At 62.1% G+C, this 14,464-nt stretch overlaps 1 protein-coding gene across 1 annotated transcript; it reads right to left on the minus strand.

Annotated features, from left to right (window-relative positions):
- Window positions 1–36: 36 nt before the first annotated feature.
- LOC309883287 (relaxin receptor 1-like) lies at window positions 37–13,630 on the minus strand. Its single transcript, XM_082771224.1, has 18 exons — window positions 13,429–13,630; window positions 9,040–9,183; window positions 8,541–8,630; window positions 8,348–8,453; window positions 7,884–7,955; window positions 7,503–7,574; window positions 7,041–7,112; window positions 6,325–6,396; window positions 4,898–4,972; window positions 4,700–4,771; window positions 3,856–3,927; window positions 3,595–3,666; window positions 3,313–3,384; window positions 3,156–3,227; window positions 2,046–2,275; window positions 1,353–1,763; window positions 939–1,154; window positions 37–670 (listed from the first exon to the last, which is right to left on the minus strand). Exons 1-18 carry the CDS (start codon window positions 13,475–13,477, stop codon window positions 489–491), a joined length of 2,151 nt encoding a protein of 716 aa, XP_082627350.1. The 5' UTR covers window positions 13,478–13,630; the 3' UTR covers window positions 37–488.
- Between the last annotated feature and the right edge of the window lie 834 nt (window positions 13,631–14,464).

Below are 14,464 nucleotides of genomic sequence, written 5' to 3' on the forward strand. Positions count from 1 at the left end.
CTTCAAAGCCGTGTTTTGTATTTAAGGGACTACTCCTCGTTTTGTATCATATGCAGCAGGTTGTTTGACTTGGATGGGGGCTGCTCTTCCCGTCCGTGTAATTAATAAAGTACTAACGATAGCTGCTGGCTGGTGCTGGGAGGGTGCTGCTGGCCGATTCCCCGGCCCCGGGACCTCGTGGGGCTGGGCACTGCTTTTACCTGGTGGCTGGAGCCATCAGGCCCCACGTCCAACATTTTGGCAGAAGGAGGCCAAAGAAGTCACCCGAGAGCAGCCGTGAGTTGGGCGGCAGGAGCCAAGCCCCCCATGGGGTCAGGCAGGGGGACTGCCTGGGGGCACCCCCTGCCCCCCAAGCCCCCAGACCCACACAAGCAGCTGAACTCGAGGTGCTCATGCCCTTCATGGCACAGCCACTGCCTGCCGCAGGGGAAGATCTGACAGGGGAGATGTGGGGATCCCCTGGGGCATCCTCGTGCCGCCGGGCAGCGTCAGGCGGTGCTGGTGTGCAGCACTGCCAGCACGGAGCTCCTCTGGGACTGCTCCGACTGCTTGGCCTGCAGGCAGCCCTTCAGCTGCTCCTGGAAGGGGGCGGTGGTGATGGTGTAGAGGATGGGGTTGAGGGCGCTGTTGATGGGCAGGATGAAGATGACCACCCAGGAGGTGACGGTGCCTGCGTGCCACCAACGAGGACACGGCGTTAGGCGGCCAGGGCCCTGCCTGGGGGAACCCACCCATGCCACAGACGGGGGCAATCCCAATTCCAAGCTCATGGCCATGGGAGGGTCACAACTGCTGCTCTCTGGGGAGCCAGGGTCCACCTTGGGATGGGTGATGCTCACCCCTTGCACTCAGACACCCAACCTTGGCAGCACCCACACCGAGGGGCCCCCACCCAGGGGCTCTGGGCTGACAGCGGTGGGCCCAGCCGGGTCCTTCACCTGGTATTTCCACCTGCAGCAGGGAGAGCAGCTTGAGGAGGAAGATGGGAATCCAGCAGAGCGCGTCGGTGATGACGATGAAGAAGAAGCGCTTCGCGATGGCGACTTCCCGGGAGCAGACGCTCCGCTGGGCCGTCCTGGAGGCGGTGACGCGGATGGAGTAGAACATGCCAGTGTAAGCGAAGACGATGGTGACGAAGGCTGCAAGGTTCAAGCCTGGAGAGGAAGAGGTTTCCCTCCGAGCACCTCGGCTGGGCTCATGGCTCAGCAGGACTGGTCCCACTCCCCACTAGAGGGGGCAGAGGCAGCTCCGCAGCCAGGGCTCGCCCCAAACCCGAGTGTGCTGAGCCACCCCCTGCCACTGGGACCCCGTCCTGCCCCTCTCCATCCCCATCCCCATCCCGAGGGCCTCACCCAGGTAGATGGTGGTGGAGTAGCCCCTGGCGCTGGGCCGCTCGCCCAGGTCGGACTGCAGCGGGAAGCAAACCCCGTTCCGGCCGTAGTAGTTGCCGAAGGACTCCCTGCACCACAGGGGGACGAGGCTGAGGGAGAAGCCCAGGAGCCAGATGGCGGCCAGCACCGAGACGGTCTGCCTCCTGCCCGCACGGTGGTGGCTGAAGGGGAAGACGATGGAGAAGTACTTCTCCAGGGTCATGTAGGTCAGCAGCAGGACGGACACCTCGGAGGACAGCATGGCCAGGCTGCCCACCAGCTGGCACTGCAGGCTGCCCATCCAGCCCTGCGCGTGCTTGTTGTACTCGCCCGAGTACTTGAGGTCGAAGGCGCCGATGACGAAGAGGTAGATGCCCATCAGCCCGTCTGCACCTGGGGGGAGGCAAGGCAGGGTGAGGGGGCAGCTGCAGCGGGCACTCAGCGCCCTGCAGGGACAGCGGGGCCACGAAGCCACCGCAGAGCTGCTGTGGGCACGTGTTAGAAGAGCTGCCCCACGGTGCTTATAAGCACGGGCAGGAGCCGAGACGTGCCAGGAGCACACCTGGCAAAGGCATAAAAAGAAAGACGGGCAGCAACGGGCCCTGGCCATGCTGGTTTGGGGTGGTGTGAGCTGGAGACCCCCCCCCCGTGCCCTCCCCTCCGCTCCCAGCTCACAGCACAGGGACTTGATGGCCATGGCGTGCTGGCTGTTCTCCGTGGCCACGAGGGAGCGCATGCAGATGACGAGGAGGTTGCCGAGGCAGGTGACGCAGGCGATGACCCAGACGAAGACGCGCAGGATGATGTTGGCCAGGAGGTGCTCGAAGGAGGAGATGCCGTCGGTGTTGGGCTTGCAGCTGCGCACGTGGGGCGCGGAGCTGCAGTACTGGAACTTCTTGAAGTAGCTGCTGGGAGGAAGGGGCTGGCTGCCACCCGGCCTGCACGGCCCTCCTGCTGCCACAGCCACCTCCTCCAGCACCCCCAGTGCTCCAGTTTTCCTCCAGCCCTGCCTCTCACAAACATTTAAAAACCATTCCTTTGTTCAGGTCTCTCAACTTCCATTAGCAGGGATTCAGATTTTTTCCCCTGCATATTATTTCAGATTAATCTTCTCAAGCCTTATAAAAGCAATCCCTTACAAGCTTAGTAAAACTCCGCATTAGAAAATGACTACAAAACTGCAATGCAAGGCTCGTTTCTGCTTAATTATAGATAAAAGGGGAGAAAATGATTGCTTATTAGCAAGTCAGGTAGAAAATGTGCCGTATTTACAGCCCAAACAGACCAATTACAGAAGGGAAGATGTACGGTTGTCTTTCATTACAGGTACTCTAAAATGTGCATCTGGAGATAATTAATGATTTTTTTTTTCCTATCCTTCCAAAGCAGAGCCCCAGCACTCCCAGCTGGCTCCTCGGCTGTGCTTCCACCACGTGTGCGGTGCCTGCCTGGTGCCTGCCCGGCCTTCCTGCCCGTCTCCGCTGTTCTTGGGCCGTTACCTCGGGCCCAGGCACCTCGGAGGGGACACTCGGGCACACGGCGCTGTGCGCACCTCACCCCACACAGCCCACCCCTCCCGCACCACCCGTGCAGTGCACGCTCAGAAGTGTGCATCGATCCTCGTGTGGCATGCCCTGGGGGGATAATCTGCAGCTCGGTGGGGGATAAACGCCCCCACTGCCCCGGCAGGGGGTCCTGCACGGGGAGCTGCAGGCACGGTGTGCACGGGGGCCGGTGCCGCCTGCTCAGTGCCAGGAGCGAGCTGGGGTCAGCCCCTCCACTCACATGTGGGAGAGGTTGGCCAGCCTGTGGAAGGTCAGGTTGTGGATGTTGGGGATCTCCAGCCCCTCCAGGCTCCTGCAAGGCAAAAGCAGGGCAGGGGAGGCTGGGAGCTGCCGGGCTGGCCTCGGTGCTGCAGGGCTGGGGACGCCGTGGGACTCACAGGGACTGCAGCTGGGGCAGGCTCTCAAACTGCCCGGGGAAGATCTCCTTCAAGGGGTTGTAGGAAATATTCCTGAAAGGAAGGAAAGCGGTGCTGTTTTTCCCACCTGTAGCTATCAGAGGAGCTGAAAGTGAGGACAGAGGGGAGGCTTTTCTGGCTTCTCTCCAGCACCCCCCACCCCCAGGAAGGGCGCACAGCCCCGGAGCAGAATTGCGCGGCGCCTCGCGGGGGCCGGGTGCTGGCTGCCCCCTCCCCATGGTGGCAGGGCACCCCGGTACTCACAGCTGCTGCAGGTCGGCCAGGCCATTGAACAGCGATGCCGGGAGCTCGTCTAGCCCGTTGCAGGACAGGTCTCTGGCAGAGCAGGGCAGTGTTTGAGAAGTCATGAGGCCACCTGCCTGCAGGCTCTGCGCCCGCTGTGCCAGCACCACCGGGCCGCACAGGGTGGGCAGGGGGCACACAGCCCCCACACAGCGGGTCCTGAGCAAGGGACCCCCACCCGCAGCAGCTGGGGCTCAGGGAACATGACGGGGGGACACTTACAGCTCCACCAGCCTGTTCAGCCTGGAAAACGTCCCGCCTTGGATCCACCTGATCCTGTTCCTGCGCAGGACCCTGAGCGAGGAGGAGGAGGAGAGCGTGGATGCAGCGGAGCCTCGTGCACCATGTGCAGCATCACCTGGCACTCAGGGTGCTTCGCTCGGGGGGGCACGTCCCTGGGGTGCCCCTGGCCCCACCGAGCCCAGCCGTATCTATCCCCCTGGGAGACGTACAGCCATCACACACGGGGACACCCCAGGAGAGGCCTGGGCATTACCAGGGTGAATTCTTTTCCTCTGGCAGCCCCAGGAAGGCTGCGTGAGGCCCCGCAGCACAGCACAGCCCCAGCCCTGCAGCGGCACAGGCCCCGGGCAGGGGGGCAGCAAGCAGAGCCGCTCGGGGTTTGACACACAGAGCCAGCTCACAAAGTTTATGGCGCTCCTCAGAGATATTTTTAGGGGATTTGGATGCCAGCAGAAGGCTTTGGGCTGGCTGCAAGCCTCGTTGCTTGCGCACCATGGGAAGCTTTTTCCGTGCTGCGCCCTGCCTCTGACCCCGCTCGGTTCCGGCAGCCCCGGGCTGCTGCTGGCGGGGAAACCCCCCTCCAGACCCACAGCTGCTGGACACGGCCCCGGGGTGCCCCATCAGGTCCCCACAGAGCTGGTATCAAATTCATGAAGCCGACAGCAATACAAATATGGAGCAAAACCGTTCACGTGAAGCACAGCCCCTCATCTAGCAGCTGAAACACAGCCCCTCACCTAGCCCAGAGCAGAAGGAAAAGGGGTCCGAGCAGAGCCCCCCCCCCCGCCCCCAGCCCACCAAGGGGTGTCCCTGGGGTACTCACAGCACGGTGAGCTCGTGGCACTCCTGGAACACGGCCCCACGCACCGCCCGGATCCTGTTCCCCTCCAGATCCCTGCAGGAAAGGCGGTTGTGTGGCTGCCTCCCCATCCCCATCCCCATCGGGAGCCCCCAGCCCCCTCCATCCACCCTGGGGAGCGGCGCCTGCCCCGGACCCGGCTGCCCAAGGCCAGGTACTCACAGCCAGCTCAGCTTTGGCATCTCCGCACACAGGGAGGTGTTGGGTATCTTAGCCAGGGAGTTGTTCAGCATGTACCTGCGGGGAGGGGACAGAGACAAACGGGGTCACAGCACTGCACAGGATGCACCCGAGGGCTTTCTGCCGGTGCCCGGCCTCCCTGCAGGGCTGCAGCTCACAGCAGTGCCCGGGGCGAGCTCAGGGCTGGTGGCACCAGCTCCCTGCATCCCAGTTGTGGTGCCAGCAGTGGTTTCACCACCACTGCCCAGGGCAAAGGGCTGGTGCATGCACCTTAACTGAGGTGCAGAGCTTCACTCGCTGCCTTTGGGATGTGGTGGTACCGATACAGGTCACACTTAGTGGCTGTGGGACAGCCTTGCCAGGGAGCTGAGGGGCATTGCCCATGGAGAAAGGTGCGTGGAACCACAGTGACCCAGGAGTGACAGGCAGCGAGGGCAGATTTACAGCACGAATCCCCTCTGGCATTTTTTCTCAGCAACTTTTGCACACGCCTGCGTGCACAGCGTTCCTTGGTGCACTTCGTGTGACCGCAGTTTATTAGCTCGATTTGTTAAAAAAAGCAGCAGGATAAACAAGCTACGTCACCGAGCAGAGCGGCTCCCCTGCCCGCGACATGGGAATGCAGCCCGGGGTGGGGGCACTGCCCCACGGCTCGCTCTGTGGACAGCGGGGACAGGCACCCGGATGCTGAGTGCCACCCCAAGCACCACAGCACCAGGGTCCCTGCACCAGCTCCCTCACGGCCCCAAATCCCCAGCCAGGGCCCCCACCGGCCCCGGTGGCTCCCCAGCCCCAGCCCTACAAATTACTTCAGTACCCTGCACCCAATTTTGGGGTTTTTGCAACCAGTGCCAGCAGTGATGGAGCCCCCAGCAGCTGCAGCTCTTCCCTTGCAGGTGCAAGCTCAGGGAACGCAGCTCAAAGCACGGGCAGATGTGTGAGTGTGTGTGTGTGTGTGTGTGTGTGTGTGTGCGCGCTCACACACGGGTTTTTTCCAGTCTCACAGCCAAGACTTCTCCCCTTACTCTGACTCCAATCTGCTGCCAGAATTTCTGATCTGCACTGTGGAGGTGGGGAAGGCATTAAAATCACGCTGGAGTGATTGCAAAATTTGTCTTACGGTGGCCAAAGCCAGTCAGTTATCCCCTACTTCCCTCCTGGAAGCGGCCGGACCTTACGGACAGCCCTGATCTCACCTGGTGCTCAAACAGCTCGCACAAGGGGCGATACCTCAGGACAATGCCCTGCTGAACGGGGTGTCCTTGGCCAGAAGCTGGAAACGGCAGCAGGGCAGGGATGTGCCCTGCAGAGTTATCCCTCGCGCCCCAGGGAAGGCGAGGAAGCCGCAGCACCCTCGGCTATGCCCCAAGGAAGGGGGCAGAGCCTGGAAAGGGGGCAGGAGGACTTACAGAAAGTACAGGGACCTCAGCCCTGTGAAAGCAGCAGGGGCGATCCTGGCGATCCTGTTGTTGTCCAGCATCCTGCGGGAGGAGGAGGAGGAGTGAGATGGGCACCGGCCGCTGGCGAGGAAGGCAGCGGGAGGCTGCTGGCACCAGGAGCACGCCGAGCACCACGCCGTGCCCGGGGAGCTGCCTCTGCCCCTCCTGCCCTGCAGGTCCCCCCCGTGCCACCCCTGGGTGGGGGCTCCCCCCCATCCCATCCTGCTCCCCGTGAATCCTGCATGGGCTCCAGCTGCAGAGCCTGGATTCCTTCACAGGCAGGGCCTGTTGGATTTTTCCTCTCCTCTGCTGTGAAATAACGATAAATTAAAAGCCACCCAGGGAATTCAGGGCCGTGCTTGGCTTCTCAAAAGCCCTTTGGCTTGTTTGCGCCACGGACCACCCTCCGTGAGTCGTTCATCATTCTGTTCTCCCTCTTTGATTTAAGGAATAACTGCGCTGGTCCCATGGCAAATAAGGGGAAACCTGACGGGGAGCAGACCTGCCCTGCTGGCTGGGCCATCCCTGCACGCTCGGGAGGGGAGTCACCTTGTAGAGCAGCCTCCATCTGACACCCGTAATGAGATCGTGGACAAGCCCCGGCCTCATTAATCCCCCCTCCCCGAGGAATTGGTGTCACGGTGCACGGGGATCACGCACTGGGGGCAGAACCAGGGGGCACTCACAGCCACTCGAGGTGCTGCAGGTCCTCGAAAATTTGGGGCTTCAGCTGGGAGATCTTGTTGTGGCTGAGGAACCTGGGAACAAGCAGAGAAGGAAAATGATCTGGTACTGCTGCCAGGTCCCCCAGCTTCTGCTAAAGCTCCCAAGGAGCCTGCGTGCCCCCCGCTGCCAGCACCCACGGCTCCTCTCCCTTCGCAGCACCGATGCAGGGCTCTGGATCAGGCAGGCAAACATGGGAGGGGAAGGGACTGATGCGTGGGATGTGCCGGTGCCTCTGCCCTGCCCCACGTTCACCCACCTACTCCAGTTTAAAGCAGGCTTGGTTCGGATTCTTGCAGGAGCAAGGAGCCCAAGAGGCCTGGGGGCGGCTGCGCTGCGAGCCTGGCGTGCCAAGAGGAGCGGAGGGCTGCCTCCGTCCCACGGCTCCCTCCCCAGGGCCTCGTAACGCAGCAGCTCTTACTTACAGCATTTTGAGCTGAGAAAGTCCAGCGAACGCTTTGGGTGAGATCATGCGGATCTTGTTGTTTTGCAGAAATCTATTAAAAATGGAACAGAAAAACAGAGTGGAAAAGAAACGCTTTCTCGGGGTTTTAGTCTGGAGAAGCATTGCAGGACTCACACAGGGGGACCGATGGCACCATTGTTCCTCCAGCTCTGGGGCTGGGCAGCCTTGAGCAGAGACCGAGCAGTGGAGGTGAGGAAAGGCTGAGGAGTGCCTGGGTTAATGCAGGGCCATGGCACAGCCCGGCAAAGCCTCCCTGACACGTGCACGCTCCTGTTCCCTGTGCTGCCCGCCCACTGCTCGCCCCGTTTGGTGCAGCAGGGTGCAGAGGGCCGATACTCACAGCTTCCTCAGCCTCCTGTACCTGGCGAACTGACTGTCCAGCAGAGAGCGGATTTTATTTTTCTTCAGGTCCCTGAACAGGAAAACAGGAAGGGAGAAGGAGGGAGGGAGGAAAATAAATAAAGAAACCAGATTCTGAGACCAGAGAACTTTTATCACAGGAGGATGGGGCAGCCGAGGCTTCACCTTCTCCTGTGCAATACAAATGAGATGCAAGGCAGCTGCTGTTCGTTAACACAGCACTGCTAATTGCTCTCCCAATCTGCAAGCACTATTTGCCACGGATGAGTTTTCTCAGGCTCTCCTTCCCCTCCCAGCCCTCACTACATGTGACAAGCAGCTGGGGCTCGCCAACCTCTGGCCCTGCACGGAGCAGCCAAAACCCTGTGACAGGAGGCCGACAGCCCTGGGGGGCCACGGGTTGTCTGGGGGGGAAGGGGAAGAGCACGTCCCACTGCTACTCACAGCCTCGTCACGTTGGGGGAGACCCAGGGCACAGCGCTGAGGTCCTGCGCGGTGCAGTCCACTGCCTGGCCCCAGCACCGGCACCGCGCCGGGAACAGCTCCAGCGCTGCGGGCAAGCAGAGGGGGTGTGCTGGGGGGGCAAAGGGGACACACAGCTGGGGGGGGGTGCCCGGAGCCCAAACAGGAGGCTTACAGCAGGGGGCTGCCTCGTCTTCCACCGCCGTGCCGCTGCTGTGCGTGGCCAGCTTGTCGCCCAGGTCCCAGAGCCAGCCGCTGTTGTCCACTGCGGGCAGGGAGCGCTGTTAGGGCATGGGGAAGGGGCCCGGCACCGTCCCCTCCACCCGGCAGCTCGGGATGCCCAGCCTGAGCATCCTTCCTCGTGCCTGGGCTGACATCTGGGCAGGGCAAAACCCTGGTAACCTTGAGACAGGGTGCGGGGATGGATGAAACCAGGACCCAGATGATCTCCTGCACGGGGCACCCGTGGCCACGGTGCCCGGGTGTGTTACGCATGCCAGAGCCAGGAAGCAGCTGGATAAAGAAGCAGGTCCAGGGCTCCCCCCACTGCCACTGCTCCCAGGGATGGACCCAGCTCTGCCCTAATGCCCTCAGGGTCCTGGATCCTGGCATCCCCAGGTCCAGGGGGTTATTCCCAGCGACGACCCCCCCCTTCCTAGGGGCTCGCCAATTACCGCAGTTCTCCTCGTCGGCTCCGTTGTCGCAGTCCTCCACCCCGTTGCAGTGCAGGGCCTGGGGCAGGCACACGGAGAGGTTGCCGCAAGGAAACTGCCCCAGGGGACACGGGTGGCTGTCCCTGGGGTGAGTCACAAGAGGCTCTGCCAAAGCAAGAGGAGGTGCTCGGTGCTCGGCTCCCCTCGGGCAGCACCTGAGCTCCTGGGTCGCACCCCGCTTTGTGCCCGTGCTGTCCCCATGCTGTCCCCAAGCCACCCGTGAGCCCTGCACCACCAGACCCCACAAAGAGCTCTGATCTCTGTAGGACATCCCCCGACACCCACAGCAGATGCAGGCAGATATTCTCCTAATGGCTTAAAGCCCACCTGCCCCGTCCCAGCCCCACGCAGTGTGTGAGGCTGTCCCGGCAGCTTGGGCTCCCCTTCTGCCGGGCCCTTTCCGTCAGAGCCACCCTGATCCCCAGCTCCAGGGCCCCGTCCATAAATACCCCGCGATTTCCCGTGGCAGAGGCATGCCTCAGATCCAGCTAAACGCTTCCACACCCCGCTTTGATCAGGCGCAGGGAAGTGGCAGCAGTCGGCCCCGGGAGGGAGCAGGGCTGCGCGGCGGGGCCCCGCTTGTCGCCCAGGGTTTTCTTCAACCGCCAGCCCGTCACCGGCTAATGGGGCGTGCTGAATTACAAGCACTTTCCTCCCTCACACACACACCTCATTAGCCGTCCCATCGGCAGCACTGCGGTGTGACGTGGAGGTGGATGTGACTCAGAGCACCACACATCCACGTTCCCGTCTGGGTCAGAAGGGTGGTTTTGGGGCTGGTGCCCCGGCACGGCGCTGGGGCGGGCAGGGCGGAGGATGGCACGGGCACGGCACCGGCAGCTGCGGTGGAAGCAGCCTGTGGCCGAGCAGGCGGTGCCAGCGATGCCTTCGGACTCCCCAGGCTGACCTTGTGCCCTGAGCACACGTCCTGGCACCTCTCGCCAGCCCCACTGACAGCAGGACCCAGGCGGGAGATGGGGACAGCCGCGTCCCAGCTGCAGCCCTGCAGCAGCCCGGCAGCTCAGCACCGGCCCCAGGGCACCTCCTCTCCCTGTCTCCCTCAGTGGATGTGCATTGCTGGCTGTGCTGCCCTGATGGCCCGTTGCAGACCGTTTCTTTTCTCGGACACACAGCGTCCTTCTGCCCAGAAACGCCTGCGTGTGGCACAGCGACTGCAAGCAGGCTGCAAGTGGCTGAAAGCCCCCCTGCCGGCTGCCTGCCCCCTCCCCAGTGTCTGCCATACAAGACGAGGGAGGAGAGGGATGCAGAGTGATGGGGATTGGGTCTGAGAGAGGCAGAAATCCGGAGGAGGCACAGGGAGGCTGGGCCCAGCTCACCACGGGCCGTGCACGGTGCGGCTCTGAGCGGGGCTGGGCACAGCAGTGCCGTGCCTCTGCCTCTGCCTCTGCCTCTGCCTCTGCCTCTGCCTCTGCCTCTGCCTCTGCCTCTGCTGAGATCGCCACCAGGCATCCCTAACGGGCAGAGCAGTCTCTGGCTGTGTAAACTCACCCAGCATTTTCTAAAACTCAGCATCTTTTGCCAAAATTCCTTCATTCTCCCTCTCTCTCTCTCTTTTTTTTTTCCTCTTTTGTGCAGTACACTGGCGACTGCTGCTTGGAAGTGCCCCCTTTGACTAGTCTTTCTGCAAACGGAGCAGTAATTTTAGGTTTTTCTGAATGTTTGTGGCTGTACTTCTGCGTTAGGCACGTCTCAACCCACGGTCCTACTGCCGAGCACTGCCACGCATAACGACTGTCAGATGGGCTCACCGTCTGCCCGAAACTTTAAAACAGGCATCTCGTATGAAACGTTGCAAAAACAGTATCCCTGGAAATTCGTTTATGCTGATCATCTGTTGCTGTGGCTGGGAGCAAGCCCGTCTCTTTCCTGCTGATAGCACAGCACACACGAGCTGGGATCGTGGCGGAAAGCAGCAGGGCTGGGGGAGGGCTGCTGCCCTTCTCCTCCCAGTCCGCACCCACGACCCCGAGTTTGTTTCTAGTGGCCCTGTTGAACGTTAATGCTTTGGTACGAGAGCTTTGTATATTTAGCCCATGCTGGCAGATCACAGCCAGTAATACAAGTGCAGGAGAAGCTAACCGAAATGGCAGCTGTGCCCAGCGACAGGCCAGGAGGGCCGGGAGTCATCTAGAGCCATCCAAGTGGCTCCAGACAGAGCTCATCAGCACGGTGATGGGTGCCTTACGTGGGTAAAGAGGAAGATGAAGATGAAGGAAAACAATCTCCTCCTGTAGAGAGAGGGCCAGTGGCAGACGAAGGGACAAGGATGACCGCACCAGGGCGAGGCGAGCATTGCTCCTCCTCACTAACTGTCCTAATGCTTCCTCATAAATCTGTAAGGAAAGCTTGTCTCCTTAGCAGAGGATTTGGGGTGATGAAAGAGGAAGGATACGCAGAGCAGGAGGGAGAGGGATGGTGCAAGACCCCTGACCCTTGCTCTGCTGCAGCCCCACGGGGAAAGCATCTCCCTCATCCTGTCCAGGCTCTGCAGATGGAAACCGATCTGCCTGCTGAGCCCTGGGCTCAAGCCCCTCCTGATGGATGTTTCCTGCCTTGGTTGCATTTCTGGACATGCAGGGAGGTCCTCTGCTGCTCGCTGCTCCATCATGCAGCTTTCTGGCTCTTCTCTTGCTCTGAATTTATGTGGGACCCGCAGAAGGTAACGGGAACCTTTCCAGGGCCTCAAGGTCCCCGTTGCAGACAGCCTGCGTGTAGAGCTATGTAAATACCGAGCAGGGAGAGTTTATACATATATATATTTATATACATAAGCAGAGGCAGATGCGATTTCTTCAGGAACCAGCCCAAGTCGCGGGGTCCCAGCCAAGGCCCCGGCCCCAGCGCCCGGTTCTGCATCAGCCCCCCTGGGGCTGGGGGCAGCCAGAGGGAAAACGGTGTGGGGTGGGGAGGAAGGTGAAATAAATAGATAAATAAATAGAAACCCGAGGAGAAGCGGGTGCCCCAGGTAAGGCAGGAGGCTGAGGACAGCCGAGTGCATCCCGCGGGACAGAGCGGCCCCCGCGAGCCCCGCGGCACAGCCGTGCCCCCCGCCTGCCCGGCTCTGCCCGGCTGGGAAGCAGCCAGCAGCGAAAGGAAGTGGCCAAATTTAGCTGGGATTGGGTCTGGCATCTGCTGAGCTTTCGTGAGGGCCACCCAGGACTGTAAACAAAGCCCACGCATCGCCCGTAAAACAGCCGTGACCGAAATAAACGCAGAGCCGAGGAGCCGGGAGCGCTGCTGCCGGGGGACATGGCCCCAGCCCCAAACCTGGCCCCAGGCTCATTCCCCCCCTGCAGACCCCAAAGCCCTGTCCTAAGCCCGCAGCCGCATCGTGGGGACCTTCTGGCAGCTTTTGCTGGGCTTCAGGGTGAGTGTGAGGGCGGCACGAAACGAGAGCAGCGAGGTCGGGGCTGCTGGAGGCTTCCCACCGGAGAGCCAGCGCCCTTCAGACCCGGCTCAGAGCAGCCCAAAGCCCCGACCTGCTTCCCCTGCACGCGGGGCACATTTCCCCACCCAGTTCAACAAACTCATCTCCAAAGTGACCTCTCCAGACACCAACACGCAGCACATCACGCCGTGTCCACGTTACCTCTGCCTGCAAACAAACCCACACGCGGTTTTTGCAGCCGATTTCTGCCAGCAGCACACCCTGTCCCGTTCCCTGTTGGTGCCCCAGCTCTGTCCGTGCCACGGGGTCTGCCCAGGGCTGCAGCCCCCTCCCCACACCCCGCAGGAGCACCCCCAGCTGTGTGCACCCCCAGCGAAGCACCTCGGGGTGCTGGCAGTAACCAGCTGCCTGCCTGGGGAGGGGGCTTAGCCCCCCCCGGGGCCAGCAGGGGAGGAGCAGTTTGCATGGACGCTGTTGAAAGCAAAGCACAGCAAATCAGACTCAAACAGCAGCACTTCAGAACTCCTGGCTTATCATCGTACACCCCCAACTTCCAGCACAAAAAGTTTCATTTTCATCTGGTTTGCCCCCCCCTCCTCTCTCCCCTTTCAGCCCACAGCCCTGGTGCTGCATCTGCTCCGGTGCTGCCTTCCCCTGCCCCTGGCTAAAAGGCAGAGCCAGGACCTGTGATTATCTCTGGGCTCGGAGGCAGCAGCGAAGTCTGGAGGGCAGCGTTAGGAGGTCTGCAGGGAACTCCTCAAGCACCAGCATTTTTTCTCCAGCAGCACGGTGTTTGGGGGCAGTGAGCATCACTGCGCCGTGTGCCAGGACCTATATCAAATCCCAGCACAAAATTCCCCGTGGACCCCTGGCCAAGAGCTCAGCCGGGCGTCCTGCCACCCCCCCCCAGCTCTGCCTGCCCTGCGGGGACACCCACTTACTCGTAGCAGCCCAGAAGAGTGGTGGCAGGACGAGCAGGAGCAGCTTCATCCCAGCTTGTCCCGGTGCTGCGGGCGGCAGGTTGAGCTCTGCTGGGCTGCTGGAGGCGGGAGGAGGAGGCGAGGGGACGCTGAAATCCTTGATGTGCTCCTGCGAGTACACAGCAGCACCCACAGCTCTCAGGCTCCTGGGTGCCGGCACTGGGGATGCTGCACGTCCTCACTGCCAGCAAGGAATGAGCCGTGCTGACCCCTGCGGCCCGGGAGGCTGCCTGCAGGGTGCAGGGTGCAGGGTGCAGGGCGCAGGGCGCAGGGCGCAGGGAGCAGGGTGAAGGGAGCAGCCCGAGTGCATCTGCAGCTCCTTGCAGCCTGACGCTGCTCTCTGGCCAACAGAAGGCAGTGAGAGGATGTGCACGAGGAGGGAAGCAGCGAGAGGAATGGACACGGTCCCTGCCGGGGGGGGCAGCCCTCGGCCTGCACTCCCCAGCCCTGGGGCAGCCTGGAGCCGAGCTGTGCCCCCGCCTGGGGTACCCAACATGGGGAGCGCACCCCAAGGCAGCCCGGGGACAGAGGAGAGGGCTGAGGGGGCTGAGGGGCTGCTCCCACCCCAGGAGGGTCCCCTGCTGGGTTTGCAGCCCGTGCTGGTGCCCAGCCCTGCCCGGTGCAGGACGGGTGCTCCGGTGGGGGCAGGACAGCCCCGTGCCCCCGGCACTGCCTGGCAGGTGGGGAGGGCGTCCGGGGACCCCGCCTGGCACCGCATCGGGGTCCCTGCGGCCCCTTCCTCAGCCCATTTTGAGGGGCTGGGAGCCCAGGGAGCAGCAGTGGGAGCCGCAGGACAGCCCCGCAGACGAAGCAGCTTTGCCCGAGTTCAGTGGGACCTCTGGGGAGAGGGGTGCGTAATTGGGATTTCACAGCTGGGGCAGCGGGAGGGGGAAGCGAGGTGGTCCCGATTAGAGAGCAGACTCCCACCACGGCTTTGATCTCCGTGCTAAGTTCCCCAAACCATCTGCACTGGGAATACAGCTCTCCTTCCAGCCTC

This window comes from Aythya marila (genome assembly GCF_965140915.1).
Source record: "Aythya marila genome assembly, chromosome: 13".
Classification (NCBI taxonomy): domain Eukaryota; kingdom Metazoa; phylum Chordata; class Aves; order Anseriformes; family Anatidae; genus Aythya; species Aythya marila.

What these genes read in the sequence shown, in the direction of transcription:
- LOC309883287 (XM_082771224.1), bottom strand. Translation starts at nt 13,477, where the DNA reads ATGAAGCTGCTCCTGCTCGTCCTGCCACCACTCTTCTGGGCTGCTACG. An exon ending in TCCCCCAACGTGACGAGGCT is followed by an intron (nt 7,956 to 8,347) that starts GTGAGTAGCAGT and finishes TTTCCTGTTCAG; the next exon opens with GGACCTGAAGAAAAATAAAA. An exon ending in GCTGCAGGTGGAAATACCAG is followed by an intron (nt 671 to 938) that starts GTGAAGGACCCG and finishes GGTGGCACGCAG; the next exon opens with GCACCGTCACCTCCTGGGTG.